Source organism: Mustela erminea, chromosome 3 (genome assembly GCF_009829155.1).
Source record: "Mustela erminea isolate mMusErm1 chromosome 3, mMusErm1.Pri, whole genome shotgun sequence".
Taxonomy (NCBI): domain Eukaryota; kingdom Metazoa; phylum Chordata; class Mammalia; order Carnivora; family Mustelidae; genus Mustela; species Mustela erminea.
In genome coordinates, this window is record NC_045616.1 from 75,500,728 (window position 1) to 75,524,612 (window position 23,885).

Below are 23,885 nucleotides of genomic sequence, written 5' to 3' on the forward strand. Positions count from 1 at the left end.
TGGCACTTCATCAAGTTCAAAAGCTTTTGCATAGCAAAGGAAACAGTCAACAAAACCAAAAGACAACTGACAGAATGGGAGAAGATATTTGCAAATGACATATCAGATAAAGGACTAGTATCCAAAATCTATAAGGAACTTATCAAACTCAACACCCAAAGAACAAATAATCCAATCAAGAAATGGGCAGAAGCTATGAACAGACATTTCTGCAAAGAAGACATCCAGATGGCCAACAGACACATGAAAAAGTGCTCCACCTCACTCAGCATCAGGGAAATACATATCAAAACCACAATAAGATACCATCTCACACCAGTTAGAGTGGCTAAAATTAATAAGTCAGGGACTAACAAATGTTGGTGAGGATACAAAGAAAGGGGAACCCTCCTACACTGTTGGTGAGAATGCAAGCTGGTGCAGCCCGCTCTGGAAAACAGCATGGAGGTTCTTCAAAAAGTTGAAAATAAGAGTTACCCTATGACCTAACAATCGCCTTACTGGGTTTTTACCCTGAAGATACAAATGTAGGGATCCAAAGGGGCACGTGCACCTAAATGTTTATAGCAGCAAAGTCCACAATAGCCAATCTATGGAAAGAACCTAGATGTCCACAACAGATGAATGAATAAAGAAGACATGGGGTGGGTGTGTGTGTGTGTGTGTGTGTGTGTGTGTGTGTGTGTTTATAAATAATAGAGTACTATGCAGCCATCAAAAGAAATCTTGCCATTTGCAACGACGTGGATGGAACTACAGGGTATTGTGCCAAGTGAAATAAGTAAATCAGAGAAAGACAATTATCATATGATCTTTCTGATACGAAGAATTTGAGAGGCAGGGCCGGGGTGGGGGAGAAAAAAATGAAACAAGATGGGATCGGGAGGGAGACAAACCATAAGAGACTCTAAATCTCAGGAAACAAACTGAGGTTTTCTGGGGAGTCAGGAGGTAGGGATAGGGTAGCTGGGTGATGGACATTGGGGAGGGTATGTGCTATGATGTGTGCTGTGAAATGTGTAAGCCTGATGATTCACAGATCTGTACCCCTGGGGCAAATAATACATTATATGTTAATTGTTAGGTCCATGATCAAAGGAATGAGACTAAGACAAGGTGAAAGTTATTTAAAGCTTTATTTTATGCCAAGTAATAGAAGTCAGACTGATCGGCCAGGGGAACGAGACTGAAACAAAGTTATGCAAAGCTTTATTCTATGCCAAGCATTAAAAGTCAGACTGACCAGCCAGGGCCACCTCCGAGGAGAGCGACCACCCCCAGCTTACAGGCTCAAGAATTGACTGACCAGTCAGGGCCGCCTCTACAGAGAGCGACCCCTCCCAGGCTCACAGACTAACTTTTATAGAGCCTGGCCACACATAGGTGGCCAATGAGATTGTAACATTGTATAGTCGTGTTAGGCCACATGCAGGTGGCCAATTGAATTACAGTTTACTTTATAGTAGCTGTTTGAACTAACCTATTACTCTTGTCAGAATTGGCGCTCAAGTTTGGCACCCAAAAGGCGGGGTTTACATTCTTTGGTGGTTAGGGATACAGTATGTGTGCTTTTTACTGATTGGATGTCTCCATCTGGCCTGACTCGTCCTTGTATTCTGGGCCCTGTTATCAGGAACTGGCTGACCTGGCCTTGTGTTCTGGGCTCTGTTATTAGGAACTGGCCAACCATATTTTACTGGTTTTCCAGACTTACTTCTAAGTTTCTCAGTGGGGATGGAGCGGGAGCAGGGTCAGTTTAAGTTTTACTGCACAAACAACAAAATGGCTTTTAAACCAAGATGGAGTTGCTCTGGCTAAATAGGTCCTTACATTAATAAAGATAAAAAAAAATTTTAAAATCTGGACTTCATTGAAATTAAAAACTTCTGCTCTGCAGAAGACTGTCAAGAGAATGGAAAAAAATCAAGTCTTTTGACTGGCCACATAAGCACCATGTTCTAACTAAATATCCTAGCCAGTCATAGATTTCAATGTCAAGTTCAGTCTGCATGCTGCCCTTTTCCCCTTGTCCTTTGACCTGCACCCCTTCTGTTTAATAGTTGTAATGAAAGGCTCTTTAAGAAGCAATCTGTTTTATCTCACAGATTTGCAAAAAAAAAAAAACCCACTATATTCCCAATTTGTTTTTAGTAATCCTTGACAGTATTAACTAAATGTTAGTAACATCCAGGGCCATCTTAAAAAAAAAAATTTCAAATGTGGTATCAATGGTAACAATTCATGATAAAGCACCAGTTTGATTAATGGCTATTTAAGTAGTTTTAAAACTAAATTATATGTTTATCCTATTGGCTTGTCATTCTGGGTATTAAATAAATTGGTTTCATACTGAGAAAATGCTTATTTCCTACAGTTACCTTTTGAGAAGTGCAGTTGACATGTATTATTTTGACAAGAGTTAGTGTATTTCTTATTGTTCACTTTATGCCAGGGTCTTTAAATTTTTTTTGCATGAACTCGGCCACATGAAGTATATTTTTCTCATATTAAGAAAACTGTTAGTAAAAATGAATAAAAGCAAAATAGCTCATTGTTTTAATTCAGTTGTATATGTGCATCCCTTCATTTTGTTGTACAAGTTGCCAAATAGTATTTCTCGATTGATATGTGAGCTTGTTACCTAGATTATTTTTTATTATTTTTGGTCTTGCCATATCAGGCAAGATTTCCAGGAAAGAGTTCACCATTATTTTTTTCTCCTGCAAATATAAAAGTTCAAAAACATCTCTCCATGATTATAATCTGTGGTTGAGGGGCACCTGGGTGGCTCAGTGGTTTAAGCCTCTGCCTTCAGCTCAGGTCATGAACCCAGGGTCCTGGGATCAAGCCCTGCATCTGGCTCTCTGCTCAGCAGGAAGCCTGCTTCTCCCTCTCTCTCTGCCTGCCTCTCAGCCTACTTGAGATCTCTCTCAAATAAATAAATAAAATCTTTAAAAAAAAAATCTGTGGTTGACTCCCCATATTTGGGGAGAAATGTGGGGTGATGAGCAGAGGTAAAGAATAGAAAAATCTGGTTAAATATAGTTCTGGAGAGCAGAAAATTAAAGAAGGAAGAAAAGGTAGGGAGAAGTAATTTACAGGGAAGTATTTCAGAAAAGTAAATACTCTATGTTTCAGATTTAGATCAGTGTGATCTTTAAGGGTTATAAGAGAATGCCCCATTTTGTTATTCTAGAGTGGTAATATTCCAGATAATCCCTATCACTAAAAAGAAGTGAGTTATAAAGAAATGAAAATTATTTTCAGAGAAATATCTGGTTTACTAATCTTTATTATTAAGAATAAGTCTCACATCTTACTGTTAAGGAAAAAATGGGTCATAGACTCATAGTACCTCCCTCCTTGTAGAATTTTTGCAATTTCCTGTGAGTCTATAGTGTTCAAAATATATAGTGTTCAAAATAAAAAGAATAATCTCACAAACATGAGAGGAAAAAAAGCAATACAGTCCTAACATAATACAACACTGTAGTCCTCTGTGAGGTAAAATATATTGTGTAGATGTTCAATCTCCCTGGTAAATATGCAGATTGATTTTTTTTAAGATTTATGTATTTATTTGAGAGAGAAAGAGAGTGAGTCAGGAGAGGGGCAGAGGAATAGGTACACACAGACACCCCGCTGAGCGCAGAGCCTACAAGGGGCTCTATCCCACAACCCTGGATCAGGACCTGAGAGGAAATAGCAAGTACAACCCTTAAATGACTTAGCCACTATGTGCTCCACAGATTGATTATTGAAAAATAGCGTTCTGTTTTGTCTCTCTACCTTCACACTTGCCACTCCATGATAGGTTTTCAATATGGCAGTCGCAGTGTGATCCTCTTAGACTATAACTCAGACTATGCCATTTCTCTTCTCAATCAAAGCCAAAACCTCTTCCCAGAAACACACACCCTACACCGTCCCGACCTACTCGTACCTCAACTTTATTTTCTCTGGTGCCTCGTGAAGTCAACACACTCCAACCAAACAAGCCTCCTTGCTGTCCTTTCCTGCTTCAGTGACTTTACAATGACAATCCACTCTACCTGTAATGCTTTTTCCTAATTCCCTTTGGGTCTCTGCTCAAATATCACCTTATCATAGAAGGGCTTTCCTGAGCTATCTTATAAAGCTGCTCACTCTCCTCTCCCATATTTCTTGTTCCCCAGGCCTTTATTTGCTCCATAGAACTTATCATCACCTGATAGAATATATGTTTATTTACTTTCTGTTGTCTATTCCAAGGATGTCAAGAGTTTTGTTATGCTTGTGTCATACTCTATCTAGTACATAGAACACATAGAACACATTCACATTTACTAAATAAATGAGTTATTTAATTAAATAAGTCACTTTTGCCTGTGATTCACACAAGTGGGAGTCAATATGTCATCTCTAACTCAGAATTTTTATACAATGATATATGTATTATACTGGTAGTATAAGTGTGCTATATTTTCTCTTTGAAAATTCAGTATCTTAATGCTGTAGGAATTAAATACCTGACTTCTTTCCACAAAAGCTATAATACTTATGGGGTGCCTGGGTGGCTTAGTCGTGAAGCGGCTGCCTTTGGCTTAGGTCATGATCCCAGGGACCTGGGATCACTCCCCATGTCGGACTCCCCACATTGGACTCCCTGCTCAGCAAGAAGCCTGCTTCTCCCTTTCCCCCTGCTTATGTCCCTTTCTCGATGTCTCTCTCTCTTTGTCAGTAAATAAATAAAATCTTTTTTAAAAAGCTCTAATATTTACAATTTAAGTTCCAGACTACAAGGAAGAAAATAGCCTTCTTTATGTTTATGTATTAAACTTTATATAACTTCCTTTTTTCTCCCTACATTAGAAGTTACTAATGAAAACCTGGGACATGTTTGGCTTTGTCACATACAAGGAAAGGAATTCTTTTTTGCTTTTCTATACACAGAGCATTATAACAATTGTCATGCCTATAGCTTCATTGGTCAAGAGATACAGCTCCCCAGGCTATGGGGATTTGCTACGGGAATTTTCTACTAAAGGAATTGAAAGATTCAGTGTTTCATGAAGAGTTCATTTGGAATGAACAGAACCATCTTGATCATAAAATTTTGGATTTTTTTAGTAGAAAATAGTCTTTCACAATTATCTCACCTAATACCTTCCATATAACAATAAGGAAAATTAAAATATTCTTCATGTCCTGGAATAATTGCTGGCTTAATTGACTCTCAGTTGCAGTAGTATGATGTCTGTTCATTCAAACTGGCCAAACCATTCTTCAAGGTCACTGCACTAGACTGGTTGTTCTTTCTATAATGATTTTCTCTGATGGTTGTATTCTTGTTTCCTCCATCTCGTTTGGATCTCAGCTTAAAGGTCACTTGCTTGGAGAGGTCTTCCTTGGCAACCCAATCCAAAGCAGCATTTAGTAACCTGCTAATACATTCCTTATTTTAACTCACAATAGAATGCCTCCCTATCTTCTCTCTGGAGTATTTGTTTTTACATTTATTATGTGTTTATTGTGATTCTCACTACGTTTAATACAGACAGTAGCAGCCTTGATTGTGGTGTTCACTGCTCTATCCCCAGTGACTAGTACATTTCTTGGCAGTGAGTTGTTGCTCCATAATTATTCATTAGTAAGTGAATTGTGTAATCTCCATTACTTGTAATATTTGTTTAAATGATTAAGAGCTATCAGGGACATCAGCATATAGAACTCAACAGTTATGGACTCCCTCCAGCCTCATCATGCATCATTAACAAAACACCAGATTAATTGACCCAGTCTTCATAGGTCATCAGGGTAATATGCCCAGGTGTTTTTTGATATTGGTAGACTACCCTGTGATAAACATATTAATCACTGTATGTAATTAGTTTATTGATGATATGCATCTCCCTTCACCAAGTGCAGCCTTGTTTTCCTGCATCTGAAAGAGGAAAGATAGGACTGGTTTCTTAATGTTTTCCTTTACAGGAAATATTTTACTCCATACTTAAGATAGGTTATATTAAAATTGGAAAAATCACCTGAAATTGTTTTTCTTGTCAGTAAAACAGGTTAATTATATCAGTTCAACAAATGATCTTTGAACATCTAATGTGTACCAGGTTCTTTTCTCATTGAGTTTTTTTTTTTTTTTAATGAGGAGAAGCAGATGATAAACAATTATCTGTATGGCAAGTGCTGTGCTTAATCTATTCACATGTTATTATACCCTTATTGCAATTCTGTGATGTAGGAATTATTATTCCTTTTTCTTTTAACATTTTAGGGAAATTAATCTCAGAGGAATAAGACAATGTATCCTTGATTCACACTGTTAGTTGCAGAGTTGGGATTTGAACATAGATTTTTATTATCCCAAAGACTCCCATTGTACTTTACTGTTTGGAAAAAGAATTTTCTATGAAAATTTAAATACTAGCAATAACAAAAATATGATCCCTATAAGGCATTATTAAAATAATTTCAATTTTTACCAAAAAATAGATTACCCATTCAAATAGATGATTTGGCTATATGTGTTGGTCATGGAAAATAAGTACATATATATTACCATAATATATGACTTTAAGTGTCCAAAAAGTAAATCATAGTACCAATTAGACTCATCAAAAATTATTCAGATGTATAGTTTATCAGTTATTGTCCAATGTGTGTTCATTAAAATAACTCTAAATGCTTTGAAGTTTTTAATATGGTGATCATTAGATTCTGGTACACAGATAAGCCAGTCTTAAGCCAACCAATACTCCTATACTAATCCTTCATCTAGCTTGCTGTCTAGTCCCTGGGAGATGGTGATATGGACCCTAGTTCTGAACCAGGGATTCTACTGCATTATGAATTCTGACTTTGTATTTGGACATGTAATCCTTTGGAGGTAAGGAGGTATTTGTGATTATAAGTATCATGGATGTAAGTGCTTCCAGCAGGTAATCTGAGGCTTGTGATATTATGTCAGTCATACAACTAAATTACCAGCAGCGTTTAGCGGTATTGAGAGGGTTATTAACTGAGACATAAAGTGTTTTGTGATTGTGTAACTGGGTATAGAATGGGCAGAATGACGTTTAGAATTTCAAGCCCTACCTCCCAGATGGACCAGCCAGCAAGATCTTCATACATTATTTGAGCCAAAGTGCTGATGCTTTTGTTGCTGGCATTTTGTCTGGTTTGGGATTAATTTAGTTGTCATGAATAGCTCTTTAGCATATAAAGATGAGAAGAGTGTAAGCTCATAAAATAAGGGAGTCTCTTAGTGCAGAGTATGTGCAGTGCCAAAACAATCAACTATATCAGATAAATAAATGGCGAATTCAGAGGTGACTTACTCAATTTTGTATTCATTTAGTCATTTCAAAAATATGTATTCATTCTTTATGCTTGCAGCCCAGTTATATTCTCAATGTTTTCACCCTCAGAAATTTCACTATCGAGGTATGAAAACGAGACATGCATACTCACAATAAAAATTAAGTGACAATTCAAGAGGAAACACAGACAGTCTGAATAAGTGCCATCTGAATACTATGAGCAATAAATGCTATGAGCTCATACAAAGGAAGGATCAAGGGAGGCCTTATGGAAAAACTTGGAATTGCCTTGTTTTTTGAGAGGATTATGAATGAGTTGGAATTGAATAAATGGAGAGTGTGCTAACCTGGAGGAGAGGATTCAACATAGAGTTGGATGCCTGAAATTAAAAATTAGGTTGTAATCTTGGGAGACCGGGGGAGTAGGGGGGATGGGGGGGGATAAATTGCAAAATTAGTGCCTGACCATATTGTATGGATCTTTGGTTGCCAGGTTAAGATATTTGTACTTACTCCAGAGAATAATGGGGACTCATGGAAGATTTTCTATAGGGAAGTAGGCAAATTCATCCCGTCACAATGACTTATGTTATAGAAATGTCCACAGTATCTTCAAACTAGGGAGAGATGAAAAAGGAAGAAAGCCTTTTGAACAATGGTTCTTAAACTTTAATGTCCTAAAAAGAAAAAGAAAAAGAAAAATTAAAGAAAAAAAAACTTTCATGTGCTTAAGAATCTATCTAGGTAGCTTGTTAAAGTTGTAGATTCCTCAGCTTAACTGAGATTCTGATTGAGTAAGTCTGGAGAGGGCCCTTAATCTCCTTCTTAACAAGGATCAATGTGATTCTGATTTAAGTGGTCTTCAGAACACATTTTGAATAATAATAAAATGAAAGTCTGTCACAATAATATAGGAGTGAAGTGGTGAAAGTTGGAACTATAATTTGGAAGTAGGAAAGATAAGTGATGACTCTAAGGATTATGGTTATGGAAGAAGTGATAAGATTGGAATTGTTTAGATTAAAAAAATCAAAGGAAATAAATAAATAGTCTAAGATGACACTAACATAGTTAATTCAAAGTATTTGATAATTTTTGTTTTTACACTGGATTTGTTAGTCAATTAATTTACTGTAAAGAGACAGCACATGTAAAGATAATGTCTAGGTGTGAGCTAAAGAGAAAATACAATATAATGAATTTGGTAACATGTGTAAATAAAAAATCCAGAAAAAACTAAGCCACCATTTTGTATTTTATTCAGAAATATTTAATGATTATTTTCTCCATTGTGGATTTCTTAGCTAGAGTTTCTGAATGCCTTTCATCATTAGTTTTTGAAGATGGGTATAGATGGGTGTGGAATTCACAATTATCCACATCTTCCCCATTTAGCTAAGAGTGCAACTCTAGGGAATATATTAGAGCATCTCTGTTATTATAATTTTTCTACATCCTGCATCTGGGAAAAAATTCTTATTAAAAATAATTAAATCCTGAACTCATAGATAGAATAGATTGGTGGTTGCCAGAGGTTGGATGTGGGGACAGGAGGAACAACATGGGTGAAGATGGTCAAAAGGTACAAACTTGCAGGTTAAAAAAAAAAAAAGATTTATTTATTTATTAGAGAGAGAGAGAAGAGTGAGTGGGGGTGGGGAGTGGCAGAGGAAGAGGGAGAGGGAGAGTAGCAGTAGCACTCCCCACTGAGTGCAGAGACTTACACAGGGTTAGATCCAAAGACTCTGAGATCATGCCTGAGGTGAAATCAAAGTCCACAGTGTATCTTACTGAGCCATCCAGGAGCCTCCATATTTTCAGTTTTAAAATAAATAAGCCCTAGTGAGGTAATGTATAACATTGACTATAATAAATAATACTGTATTGCTTATTTGAAAACTGCTAAGAAAGTAGGTGTCAAAAGATCTTCTGATAAGAAAAAAAAATTGTAGCTATGTATGATGATGAATACTAGAGAGATTTTTTTTGTGGCGATCATTTTGTAATATATACATATATCAAATCATTATTTGCATACGTGAAACTAATATTTTATGTGTCAATTATATCTCACTAAAATAGTAGTTTATATTTTTCAGAGATCTATCAAACTATGAACCCTAAAACTTTGTTTGGATAATACAGTTACTGAAATTACAGTAGATAGTGGGTAAAATAGCAATTTGAGACCTTGTTCTCAGTAGGTGTCAGGACAGACTCTTAAGAAAATATTAAGAAGGTTATTACTGTTATAGTCTAGCTTATAACATTAAGTTGTAGGGAATGGTACTGACGAAAGGTGTAAGAAAAATTAAATTTTAAGGGGAAATTAGGAACTGGAAATATTTCTTTTGCATGGATATTGCCTAAATTTACTGACATTTCAAAATCTTTAGTTCACCAACAGAAGGAAAAAGATAAAGAAATTAAAGTAACTTAAAGAATGAAAAAGGTGTTTGCAAATCAGTTTCAGTTAAGAATACGCAATAATCATATTCCTCAGGGGCGCTTGGATGGCTCAGTTGGTTAAGCATCTGCCTTAAGCTCAGGTCATGATCCCGGGGTCCTACAGATCACAAGCAGGCAGAGAGACAGGCAGAGAGAGAGGGAGAAGCAGGATCCCTGCTTCTCCCTCTCCCTCTGCCTGTTGCTCCCCCTGGCTTGTGCTTTCTCTCTGTTTCTCTCTGTCAAACAAATAAATAAAATCTTTTAAAAAAATCATATTTCTGGGCGCCTGGGTGGCTCAGTGGGTTAAGCCGCTGCCTTCGGCTCAGGTCATGATCTCAGGGTCCTGGGATCAAGCCCGGCATCCAGCTCTCTGCTCAGCAGGGAGCCTGCTTCCTCCTCTCTCTCTCTCTCTCTCTCTCTCTCTCTGCCTACTTGTGATCTCTCTCTGTCAAATAAATAAACAAAATCTTTAAAAAAATTTTAAAAAATCATATTTCTCATGCTTCAAAAAGATCATTGGTTTGAAAGAAGGAAAGCTTTGATGTTTTGAAAAGGGTCATGAAGGGGCACCTGGGTGGCTCTGTGGGTTAAAGCCTCTGCTTGGGTCATGATCCCAGAATGCTGGGATCCAGCCCTGCATTGGGCTCTCTGCTCAGCAGGGAGCCTGCTTCCCCCTCTCTCTCTGCCTGTCTCTCTGCCTGTCTCTCTGCCTGCTTGTGATCTCTGTCTGTCAAATAAATAAATAAAATCTTAAAAAAAAAAAAAAAGAAAAGGATTATGAAGTCAAGTAAAGAGTGAGGACTTGGGAGAAGTTTCAGTTGAGGGGGAAAAGAACTAGCACGGAATCAGCACAGAAGAAAGGCAGGCACCAGGTCTCCATTTGTGCTGGGCAGCTTGGTATCATGAACAGAGGAGCTCTTCCTTCGGGGCAAACTACCCAAGTCGGACCTATGCTCTTGAGATTACACAGCCTCCCCTCTCCTGGTCTTCTTGGAGCTGACTTGGAAGCTGCTGAAATTATCTTCCGGAACCTTGACACTCACTTTTGTTCAAACACAATAGAGAGTAATTCCTATTGGAGAGAATATTATAGATGATGGTTCATTAGTCATCTAGTATTTTTTTGTTCATTAACGGTCAGCAAACTATTTCTATGAGGACCCAGATAGTGAATATTTTAGATGTTGTGGGCTACAAAGTCTCTGTCAGAACTACTCAACTCTGTCACAGAGTGAAAGCAGTCATAGACAATAAGTAAATGAATGGATGTGGCTGTGTCCCAGCAAAACACAATTTATAAAAACAGATGGTAAGGTGTAATGTCCTATAGTCATAGTTTGCTGACCCTTGTTTTAATGCAGGGTATTGTGGTATTTGGTATGTGGTATTTCTATTATAGCATAGTAGGCTGTTTAGAAAGCTACCGCTTCAGCTGGTTAGGAAGCCAACTACTTTCCCAACCTAGTTTCCCTAAAGCAGTAAGTTCCCGATAATCTAAAAATAGATTAGAGCCTGACCTAATACTACATCTAGTAAATTCCTTGTGTAAAGAAATGTAAAAGGCTTTGGAGGTAACACAAAGTATGGCAAGAAATTGGGTTCCAATATTTTCTGGATGTGTTTTGTTTGTTTGTTTTTGGTGAGCTCTACACCCCTGTGGGCTTGAACTGTGACCACCAAGATCAAGAGCAGCATGCTGTACTGACTCAGCCAGCCAGGCACCCCTCTAGTTGTGTAAATTTTGGCAGTTATTTGGGCCAGTTATGTAAAGTAGGAAAGATAATTTCTACCTGATTAAAAGGCCATGGCTATCAATTGCTGTAGTATAAGTGAAATGCTCATTATAGCATCATCTATAAATGTTGGTTTTCTTACTTCTTTTCCGTAGGCCAGAAAATACATATGGAATAGAAATAAAAGTAGGGGAAAAAAATCAGAGTAGAAGGCAGACCTAGTTTCACATTTAAGGTATTGTAGCTCTTTTTCTAACTGAACTATTCATTGCTGGCTGAAAGGTATGGTCCTATTACTGCTTGGAGGCTGCTCAGGATTTTCAAGAGCTCCAGTGTAATACTGTAGGGGTGTTTGGTTCTCCATTTTCATCATTTCCTAAATTATATGTAATACATGTTTATACATGTATATATACATATATTACTTATATGCCAGGTACTGTGCTGAGAATTTTACATTTGTTATATCATTTAATCCTTTGTAAAATAACATTGTAAAGTTGATTCCATTATCACCCCCATTTTATAGATGAGAAACTGGTATTTAGAGTGGTTAATGTAGCCTGTAGTCAGACATCTAGAACATCTTGGAACTGGAACTGAAAATCAGGACTTTTTCTGGCTGTGGTACCCATTCCCTTAATAAGGATGATGAATGACGTAACTTTCAGAAAAATCTTTAAATTCAGTAGGACTATTAGCTTGACCATTTTGACTGAACACCTTCAGCAATAGTGGGTTATTTGATCAACATCAAAGAGGGACTGGATTAATAAGCACAGTGTGTAGTTTATAACTGGTCTCTTAGTCCACATCTTTGCATCTGCACAGAGGCCATTGCAAATAAATCTAGGTCTACATTTGGCACACTCCACAAAGCATTCTAAACAATTCAATGATGAGATTTCCATTATTTATGCATGAAGAGAATATGCTATTTTCCATGCGCTGAGCCAGGGGGAAAGTTACTCAGCCTTAGTAATATTAGACCATGGATCTTCCATTTATTTTAAAGTGGTAGTGTCATGCTGAGGAGAATAATGGTTAATATCTTTCTTCTCCTTCCTCCAAATACAATGTCAAAACTACATTGATTAAAATAAATAAAATCTTATATCATGGTGTGAAGTCTGTAAGAAGATGGAATAAGCAAGCAGAAACATTAAAAACTAGTATGTCAACGAGTCTGCCTTGAATTGTGAATTCTATATATTTTTTCCTTTCCCAAGGTTCTTATTTCTATTATGCTCATCAAGTTACATGGAAATTTTTAAGTTCTATCAAAATAAGTAACACGTTTTCTCAATGTTTTTTTAAAGTACTATTTCATTGGGGTGCCTGGGTGGCTCAGTGGGTTAAGCCACTGCCTTCAGCTCAGGTCATGATCCCAGGGTCCTGGGATCGAGTCCCGCATCGGGCTCTCTGCTCAGCAGGGAGCCTGCTTCCCTCTCTCTCTCTCTGCCTGCCTCTCTGTCTACTTGTGATCTCTGTCTGTCAAATAAACAAATAAAATCTTTTTTTAAAAAAGTACTATTTTATTAAAAATTTTACATTCACAAAGAAAGTGAGTAACTGGGCTATAATTAAAATTAGTTTGTGAGAATGTCCCTGGTAGTGATCCCAATTCCCTTTTTTGGAGGGAATGTGTATTCCTTGAGGACAGATGAAGTAACTTGTCTTCTCTCAATATAAGAAGCCTCCAAATTTGAGGTCTTATTTACTTCGGATAGTAATTGTGATACTGCTGAAAAATAACACATTTATTATTACAAATTGTTTATGAATCTCTTGCAGATTTGTCTTTCAAGGATGGAATTTTCAGCTCCACATTGCTCACTCCTACCCACCTCAGGTGTATCTGTTCTGTTGGTGATGATGTGGGTTTTATGCCACTGATTCTTATAAATCAGTTAGCCCTCTAAACTCCATTAACATTCTAAAAGTCTCCATATTCCTTTGTGTTTTGTATGTAGATAATGTTATCATCAGCAAGTGACAGTTTTGTTTCTTCCTTTTTAATCCATTTATCTTCAATATTTATGTGTGTATTTTTCTTAGTTGATTAGAAGTATTGATAATGGATATTTGTATCTTGTCCCTCACACAAGCTATTTCTGATATTTCAGCTTATATCTTTTTAGTTCTCTAATTTTGTATTAAACCACCCATCCACTGATATTATTAAACAATTTATCCATTGATATTTTAAAAGATTTTATTTGTTTATTTATTTGAAAGAGAGAGAGAGAGCATTAACAGGGGTAAAAGGAGAGGGAGAAGCAGACTCCCACCAAGCAAGGAGCCCGATGCAGGGCTCAATCCCAGGGTCCTGGGATTAGTGACTGAGCTGGAGGCAGACACTTAACTGACTGAGCCACCCAAGTACCCCAATCCATAGACATTTTAATTTAAAAACTTCTGTATTTATCTTATCCCTTTGTCATCTAGGCAAGATCACAGGTTTCAGAATGAGGTTGGCAAGGGCTCAAGGTACGACTTTCAAACCAAACAAATATCTGACCTTAGGCCAATAATTGCTACTATCAGCCTCCACTTCCTAGATGTAAACTGGAGTTAATGCTGGATATCTTTTATTTAAGAAACACATTAATTACAATAGTCAATTTAATAGGAGTTTTATAAGATAAGAAAACTACTTTAAATGTACATTTTCTAAAGGGAAATGAATACATTTTGCTGTATCCCTGCCTACCTCGTTGCTTTTCAGCATCCTTTTTTTTAAAGATCTTATTTATTTATTTGACAGAGAGAGATCACAAGTAGGCAGAGAGGCAGGCATAGAGAGTGGGGGAAGCATGCTCCCCGCTGAGCAGAGGGATGTGGGGCTCAATCCCCAAACCCTGAGATCATGACCTGAGCCGAAGGCAGAGGCTTAACCCACTGAGCCACTCAGGCGCCCCACTTTTCAGCACCTTAAAGTCTAAGATTAAATCTTCTTCACATTAAGAATTTAAAGATTCTTAGAGTGCCTGGGTGGCACATTTGGTTAAGTGTCTGACTCTTGCTTTCTGCTCAGGTCATGAGCTCAGTGTCCCAAGTTAGAACCCCGCATCAGGCTCAGCACTCAACTTGGATATTCTCCCCCACCCATACTCACAACACTCAGGCTCTCCCTCATGTGTTCTCTCTCTCTCTCAAATAAAATAAATCTTTTTTAAAAAATAATTGAAAAAGTCCTAACTGTTTTGGCCTTTGGCAGGTTAGGCCTAATTTCATAGTAACAAGCTACTTCTCATAATCTCTTTTGCATGTTTGATATTGAGAATGACATTTCAAGGCATGTTGATTCCTTTTTAAAATTTAATTGTCAAATATTAGAAGCTCAGGATGCTCTTTTAAAACTCAGCTAGAAGCTTTTGACAGATGGACATTTAGCACCTGAGTAATCATCCTTCAGGTCTCATGAATCAGTCACTTTGAAAGTTCTTCCACAGAATTAGGGAATATCTAGTCTTTTTAAGTGTATTCTTAGTGAATGATCAGAAATTATTTTGTAGTTACTTCAGTGATTAAACAATGTAGTTACTTCAGTGATTAAACAGCTTCAAGTATTATGAATATATTTTGCTTTATAATAAAGTATGGAAGTGCAGTCTTTCTTCCTGAAAGAAATGTTTTCTTTACTTACAATAGATGTTTGTCTCCCAGGCATATTTTTTATTATTTCTACATATGGAGTTAGTTATCTCTTCAGTGAGGCAATATAGTATAGTCTTTTGAAGAAATTTTAAATGAATATTAGGTGTCTAAATCTCGTGTAATTAAGTCTAAAACTCAACTAGGTGATGTTCTTTGAATACAAATAATGAATCAGAAATCTTTACTATTCCAACATGGCCCTCCTTGATTTGAATTCATTTCCAAATAGCTTCCCCTTTACTTTACCCCAGGCCACTGGTTGGCTTGGTACTCCCCAATATGGCAAGCTGCTGCTATGGCAATAACTTTGCACTTGCATTTTTCATAGTCTTGGATGCTGGCTGACACCCTTACTTCCTTCACTCCCAAACATCATATGCTAACTTCTCAATTTGCTTCTCTTTGCCTTATAGCACTTAGCCTCATCTGGCATTTTTACATATTTGTTTGAGTTTTTATTCTCTTTCTTCCAATTAGAATAAGAGAGCCAAAACTGTACTGTTCTATTCCGTTCTTTTCCTCCAGATCCTATGTTTGGCACATACTACGTGTTCAATAAGCATTGGTTGAATGAATAAATTAATGTTGAGACAATGAACAACAGATGTTTTCTATGTAGAGTTAAGATCACATGGGTCACACTCAACATCTGCAGGAGACTCGCACAGTCCTGTTAGTCTCTTTAGAAAGACTCCTTGTGATTTTCAAAATTGTTAAAATATGAAGAAGTACATTGTTGTAAGGATTAAATAAAATGGGGTATGAAAATTATTTGGAAGAATGCCAAAAGTTAAATATTTGAGAAATGCAATTAACTTCCATCAGAATTCATCATTTTCTATTTCTCTGCTGTCACAATGGAAATGTTGGCTTTGGTCTGGTTTAAGGAAAGTCCTTCCATTTGCATCTTAGAGTTCAATCTACTTCTCAGGGACAGCCTATTATCTGTTATTCTCCATATTCCTCTCATATCCTTGATTTCTTCTCTGTTTGCTTCCTATTCGTCAACTTACCAGATTCATACAGGGGGCGCCTTTTGATAATTTACACATCGTAAATATATTGCCTTTAGGGTGCCCTTTCTAAAAGGTGATTTGTTATGAGATACTTGCCTACTTAACTACTTGTCCTTCTTAGGGACTCATAAAATTACTTGGCATTTCCTGAATTTCCAGTGCCCCAGAATTCCCCTCATCTCTGAGATTTTGCCAGTACTAATTTCTTCCCATTATGCATTTACCTTTGGTGCTCCCCAAGACAAATATACAGTCATACATACATGGTCATACAAGGTACAATTAACTGATTTCACCTTGTTCTTGAGGTCTTGGCATTAGCTTCCTCATTGTGAAGGACCACTGACCCTTACAAATTGAATGTTCCTCTTGTGTACCAGACATTACATATCCCCATTTATGTCTCACACCTATGTCTCACACACTCTGTCTCTCTTCCTGAGTTATACTTATCTATTTGTTTCCTTCCCTTAAAGACACAAAGCTCCTTGAGGACAAGTATTTTTTCATGCTCATCAATTAAATACTGAAGTCTGCATGGGAACTGACACATAACCAGTATTTTCATTGAATTGACAAGTGGAGTCGTGTTGTTAGAAAGTTACAAGATTAGTTTCTGGTAGTACTGAAACCTGTAGGGCCAGCCAAGCAGTTACTGCTGAATTTCTATCAGTGCACTAATCAAAGAAAAATGTGCTCAAACGTAGCGTTTCTTAGTTCAACATTTATCACATATTGCTCTTTGTTTCATATTAGAGAAAAAAATTATTAAAAATGATCTAAAATATGGAAACAATGGGATAGGGACTTTAGTACTAGTACTTAAAGTGGTAATATTAACAATATTTAATATATGTATAAATGGTTACTATTCTAAAAGTCCTTAATATATCCACAAGAAAGGCCTAAACTCTGTTTCTGAAAAACATTTCACTTGGGTGAAATCTAAGATTCTGGGTGCATCCTTTGGATATTTCTAACTAGGCAACAGTTTGGCTTTGTGAAAAACAGTATCTGATGATGAAAATTTCCAACTCTATGATGACTGTCATTAGATTGATACATACTAACAAATAACATAGCATGTGCATTCCAATATATCTAGGATATATGCAAAAAGAAAGTTTTATTTAAATCTTCCTCTCATCATGAAGATAACAGAGGATGCTTAGTTATCATAACTTATATTTAATTCTGTGTTCTGAATTGAAATGATCCTTGCTTACTCTTAGCTTTTTTATTGACATCTTTTCTGCCAGAACTCTCCATCATTATTAACAGGAATGTTCTTCTTTGTTAATTGTCCAGCAGAACATTGAGTGATTGATTAGATTGCTAGGGCAGATTTGAAATGCATTGGCAAAAAAGGGTGGTGGTGCTGGTGTATAATCCCTGTACCATGGTAATGGCACCAACTAACTTATTTATGTTTGTCAGGAAAAATGCACTGATCATTTACTAGATTTTTTTACTTTTTATACAGATGTGCTGATAATGAGTGGTGAAAGCTTTCAAGGAGGCCCCATATGAACCCATTAGTGTTTGAATACTTTCTCAGATTGTACCTATAAAACAGCATTTACGGTCAATCAGTGGGGAAAATAGATCATTTATTTGATGTATAAGAATGGAAAACTGATGTCCCCATTGATTATTTCCATTTTTGGTTATTTTAAGTATGAGTGCACAACCCTTAGATTAATGAAAAGAGTTTTGAAGTGGAAGACTAGAAGTCTCAATTTTTAACTCTGTAAGATTTTCTTGTAACATAGAGACAAGAAGAGTCATAGAGAAAGTGTATATTTTCATGAGCTCTGGACTCTTGAACTAGGTTTGCCAAAAAGTATTTGAGTCATGTGGGCAAGTAAACTAAGAGAACCTAAAGTAATTTTGCAACTGTATAGTAAGGGAATAGTTCTGGATCTGTAGTTACTGAAATATTGAAGTCAGTTAAGGAGTTTTTAAAAATGCAGTCATCTGGGTTCTTCCCCCAGAAATATTGATTTCATTTGTTTAGGTGTGGCAATGGTTTTTAAATTTTAGTTGGATTCAGAATCACCAGGCCAACTTGGTAAAAGTACAAAGTCCCAAACTCTAACTGCTTTAAGGAGCTTGGGCTTTTGTGTTCTTAACTTGTTCTCTTGGTGATTCTGATAACCTCACAGTTTGAAATCACTGGTCTGGGGTTTAACATCAGAAGTTTTTAATGGTCTCCAAGGTGATACTCCTTAGGTTCAACTGTGCTTAGAAACCACTGAGTAAAATCAAATTTAGGATTCTTCCAGCTCTATCAGGAATGATCCAAATTGGTAGCTTTTTAAGGTACTTACTGTGCATAAGGCATTGTGCTAAGTATTATTAAATAATCACAAGACCCTGTGAGATGGATAATAATACTACTTTGCATATAAGAGACATGGTGGGTAAGTAATCACATGACTAAGAAGTGGGGGATTTGAACCTAAGCTGTCTTACCTCAAAGGTCACACAATAAACTACTACTGTAAGTAATCTCCTGGAATTATAGGAGAAGTTGCAAACTTTCAAACTGGAGACACGGGTACTTACGTGATTTTCTTTTGATTTTTTTATTGAAGTATAAATTCACATACAATATCCTTTTAGTTTCAAGTATACTTCATAGTGATTTGATATTCTTGTATGTTGTAAAATGATTCCCACCTTGAGTCTAGACACCATCTATCACCATACACAATTATTGCAGTATAGTTCACTATATTCCCTATGCTGTATATAACATCCCCATGAATTATTTTTTTATAATTGGTAATCTGTACCTCTTAATCCCCTCCACCTATTTCACCCATCCCCCCAATCCCTCCCCACTCTTGTAACCAACAATTTGTTTCCTATATGTGTGAGTGTGTTTCTGGTTTTTCGTTTTGATTCACATATAAGAAATCATATGATATTTGTCTTTCTCTGATTTATTTCATTTAGCATAATGCCCTCAAGGTCCACGTGTGTTTTTGCAAATGTCAGGATCTCCTTCTTTCTTGACTGAGTAATAGTTTACTGTGTATGTGTGCGTGTGTGCGTGTGTGTGTGTGTGTACATACACATATACATTGTGTGTATGTACATCTATCCATAGAAAATTGTGTTGTTTCCATATCTTGACTTTTGTAACTAATGCTGTGATAAACATAAGAGTGCATGTATTTATTGGGATTGGTGTTTTCATTTTCACTGAACTATTCAGAAGTGGAATTGATAGACCACATGGCAGTTCTATTCTGAAAAATTTTTTGAGTAATCTCTATACTGTTTTCCATGATTGCTGCACTAATATACATTCCCACCAACATTATAGAAGGGTTCATTTTCTCCAAAGCCTCACCAGCATTTTCTATTTTTTGGCTTTTTGATAATAACCAATTTGTGTGAGGTGATATCTCATTGTGGTTTTGATTTGCATTTTGCTGATGATTATTAATGTTGAACACTTTTTCATGTGCCTACAGGCCATCTGTATGTCTTCCTTGGAAAAATGTCTATTCAGGTTCTCTGCCCATTTTTAAATTGGGTTGTATGTTATTTTGACATTAAATTATGTAAGTTCTTTATATATTTTGGATATTAATTCCCTTATCAGATGTATGATTTATAAATATCTTCTTTCATTCAGTGGATTGCCTCATCATGTTGTTGATGATTTCTTTTATTGTGCAAAAGCTTTTTACCTTTGACTTTCTTACCTTTATCTTTAAAAATATACCTGACTTGTAATTATATAGTAAAATGAAAGAATCATTTACAAAAAGTAAATGAAGACTATAAGAAAAAGAAATTGTTCATTAATTAAAAGAAAGAAGAAAACTGACAGTGAGAAGCAGGGTAGGTTTGGATAATTCTATTTATTTTGGAAAGAAGAAGATCACAAACTACTTGTTTATACTGTTAGTGTTTGAAAAGCAAGATTATAAGTTTCAGATAGATATTCTGCCATGACTCAACCAAGGAGAAAGGTGGCAAGAATTTCAGAGGGAAAAAGAAATTTGTATACTTCTTTGGAATAGTTCCAGGTAGTAATACTGCGATGAATTTGAAAAATGATTTATACTGTAAACACTTCCTTTTCTCTCCTTTCTTGTTTGGAAAGATACCAGCTCAGTGCCTTCCTAGGCATAGAAAATACTCTGGCCACTGCCATTAGTCACACATGTGTCTGTAAAGGGGAGAAAGAATTCCTTAGTCAAGTATGTTTTTAGTGCTACATAGAGGGAAGTGATACTTAGGGGAATGCCTTGTTCCTCTCAAGACCTAACCTTTCTCAGGCTTTATACATGGGCCCTATGGGCAAAATGCCAATACTGAAATGCTGGAGGAGACATTTCTCACTTAGAAGAAGAAGAAGAAGGAGAAGGAGGACAAGGAATAGAATGAGAGAAGGAGGAGAAAGAAAGATACCCATGTAGAAATGCCAAGTGTCATTTTTGCAAAGCATTAAATTTAATTGCTGTCACTTAGAGAAGGAACAGTGAGCAAAGTGAGCACTTATTTTTACTGATGGTATTTCATCAATTTCTTGTACACTGAGCACTCACTATATAGAGGACTTTGGATTTTCAGCACTCTGCAGAGTGTGAGAAGTGGTTCTTGATTCTGGTACTTTAGTATTCATTATATGATATGCATAAAATATATATATTCAAGTGTGTCAAAATTGACTGTCTGATAAATAGATTAATTAGACTGCCAACAAACTATTGTAAGCCATCAATAAAACTGTATTTCAAATAATGGATGTTACAGTGCTAGTTCCCATAAAGTGTAATTTTAAAATTAAATATAATTTAAAATATAAAAAGGTACAAGAAGAGAGGACCTGGGTGGCTTAGTGGGTTAATCCTCTGCCTTCGGCTTAGGTCATGATCTCAGGGTCCTGGGATCGAGCCCGCATCGGACTCTCTGCTCAGCTTTCCCCTCTCTCTCTGCCTGCTTCTCTGCCTACTTGTGATCTCTCTCTCTCTCTATCTGTCAAATAAATAAAGAAAACCTTTAATAATAATAATAATAAAGGTACAAGAAGATTTATGTACATATGTACATAGATTATTCTATATAATATGAACATATATTACTCTGAAACTTTGTAGTTTCTCAAAAATAGCCAGTATTGCAGGAAAATACTAAATAAAGGAAGATAAATAAAGGAATTTGGATTTTAGTGCCATATATGACTCTGATTTCTGTGGAATAATAGTGACACATGTTTCTGAACGCTTTGGTAATTGAGCTATCTTCTTCGGCTGGATGTGGCAGAAAGACAAAATTGCAGGCAGGCCCTGACAGAAGAAATCCCTGAAGATAAACAGAGGTTTGTAATGGAAAAGGTTCCCCAACCTTAACTGTAGCCAGAAATCTCAGTCTTGACAACCATTCACTTTGATTTCCAGCTAGGACCACTCCTGGGGACCTTAATCACAGATGCAGCAGCAACATGAGATACTAGCTGGAAGAAGATCTTCAAGAGGAAATAGTGGGCATTCCCTCTGCTATGAGAAAGATCCACACAGTATTTAAACCTTTGTCAGGGAAAGAGGCTGAAATAATCCTAATATTGGGTCCTCACCCAGATCCAAATTTTCAACAACCTGCACAAAAACCATTCTGAGCAACTTTGCCAGGTTACATCCCTTATCTTTGGAAGCCCCAACATGGTGTTCATCGTCAAAAAGCTGTGAGAATCCGACAGGAACAACCGAACTCCATTTCTCGAAGAAGACTGAAGCAAGTGGAGGTGCAGAGGAAAGCTCTGGGGCAGTGGAGGGCAGTGGGGGGAGGGAGGCGGGGGCACGGGGAGGGGAAGGATCAGGAGGACAGGTCTGACTTCTGACTGGCTAGAGTGGTTTTGGAGAAAGAGCAGCTTGGCTCACCGGTCAGGAGCTGTCCAACTTTTCAGCAGCTCTGGTCTCAGGGTTCAGGCTCTCTGGACTGAGGAGGCTGCTACCACTACTGTTGCTGCTTTTTCTGCGTCTAGAGCTGCTAACAGTCCCTGCTTTTGCTGCAGGCACCCAAAGGAAGCAAGGGAAGAAGAAAGGGAGGAAACAGGGACCGGCTGTTGGTGAAGCAGCGTACCGCGCGTCCTAGTCTTGGTGAACTGGGGAGCCCAGGAGTGTACCTCTGCCTCAATCACTGTGGAGGGAGCCTTGTCACATTCTGTGACCCCTCCCGCTGGCAGAGCCCCCTCTCGGTCGCCCGGAGCCTCTGGTGGCTTCAAGTGGGAAGCTGAGCCCAGCCTCTGTTTCGGCTTCAGAAGCGGCTGCGGCAGCGGCAGCAGCATCCGGGAGGCGCTCGGGCCAGCGCGGTGAAACCGCCTGGACAGCAGGGCTCGGAGGTGCGAGCCAGGATGGAGGCAGAGGGCAGCAGCGTGCCGGCCCGTGCGGGCAGCGACGAGGGCAGCGACGGCGCCGGAGGGGCCACACTCAAAGCCCCCAAGCACCTCTGGAGGCACGAGCAGCACCACCAGTACCCGCTCCGGCAGCCCCAGTTCCGCCTTCTGCACCCCCATCACCACCTGCCCCCGCCACCGCCGTCCTCACCCCAGCCCCAGCCCCAGTGTCCGCTGCAGCCGCCACCGCCACCCCCTCTGCCACCGCCCCCGCCGCCTCCCGGGGCTGCTCGCGGCCGCTACGCCTCGAGCGGGGCCACCGGCCGGGTCCGACATCGCGGCTACTCGGACACCGAGCGCTACCTGTACTGCCGTGCCATGGACCGCACCTCCTACGCCGTGGAGACCGGCCACCGGCCCGGCCTAAAGAAATCCAGGATGTCCTGGCCCTCCTCCTTCCAGGGACTCAGGCGGTGAGTGGAGAGCGCCCCCTCCCCCATTCAGACAAGGGGTCACCTCCCCAGTTCTCAAATTCTCCTCATTGGTCTCTTTATCACTAGCAATCTAGGACCCAGGACTAAATTCTATTCTGGGAATTGGGGGAGGGAAAGCAGGGGCGTGTTTGTTCTTGCTTGAGAGTGTTAGGATTCACCTGTGTGTAAGAGACCCTGAAAGTACAGGTTAAATGGTGTGTGTGTGTGAAAGAGAATGAGGGATTTGCAGTTGTCTCTACCACCCACCATCCCCTTCCCACCCACTTCCATCCCACCCTGGCAAGTGGGACTAAACAGGCAAATTCAGTTTGCTCTGTTGCAGTAGGAGGAAGAGTGAAGGAAAGGGGTGGGGTTGTTGAGCCAGGGAGACTCCCAGTAATCATTCCACTCTCCCCAGAGTGAGGGGGGTTGGTTGGTGGGGCAGATCTGATGGTGCCTGGGAATGGGTGAGACAGCTTGGTTCCAGGATTGCAGCACAAAGCCTGAGAACAACTCAGTTTCTCTTTGTCAGAAAGTAAATTGAACAGCTAAAGGGGAGAACAAACACGTGGGTGACTTGGAGAGTTTGGAGCAAAATGTTCAGCAATCCTCAGGAGAGGGAAAAGGGAGGGATGGAAGGAGGGAGCAAAGACTCTGTGGGAGTTACACTGTGTTGGTATGTAATGTGTGCCCGCTCTATGTGTATCCATCCAGTTGTCTTTGCAAAATCCCAGGAAGAAAGTACCTCGTTTTATTTAGCAGCAGCAAAGATGCAGAGATTTGATTACAGTGATTTCCCCTTAATGTAAAGTGCTCCGGAAGATAGGGCAAGGAAGCTGCATGTCACCCAGAGTTTTAATAGAAGCCAACTGCTCCTATTCTGAGGA

The 23,885-nt window shown here is 38.4% G+C and overlaps 1 protein-coding gene across 5 annotated transcripts in view; it reads left to right on the top strand.

Moving 5' to 3' along the window:
• Positions 1 to 23,885, top strand: part of PDE4D (phosphodiesterase 4D) — a 1,483,850-nt gene that overhangs the window by 569,442 nt on the left and 890,523 nt on the right. The window contains exon 1 of one of the 5 annotated variants that reach the window (XM_032334874.1): positions 22,023 to 22,998. The exons of the other annotated variants lie outside the window; for them this stretch is intronic. Within the exon in view, the coding sequence (XP_032190765.1) occupies positions 22,544 to 22,998 (455 nt within the window). The 5' untranslated portion in view covers positions 22,023 to 22,543. Of the gene's footprint in view, positions 1 to 22,022; positions 22,999 to 23,885 lie in introns of those variants that run through there. 5 annotated transcript variants of the gene reach the window in all.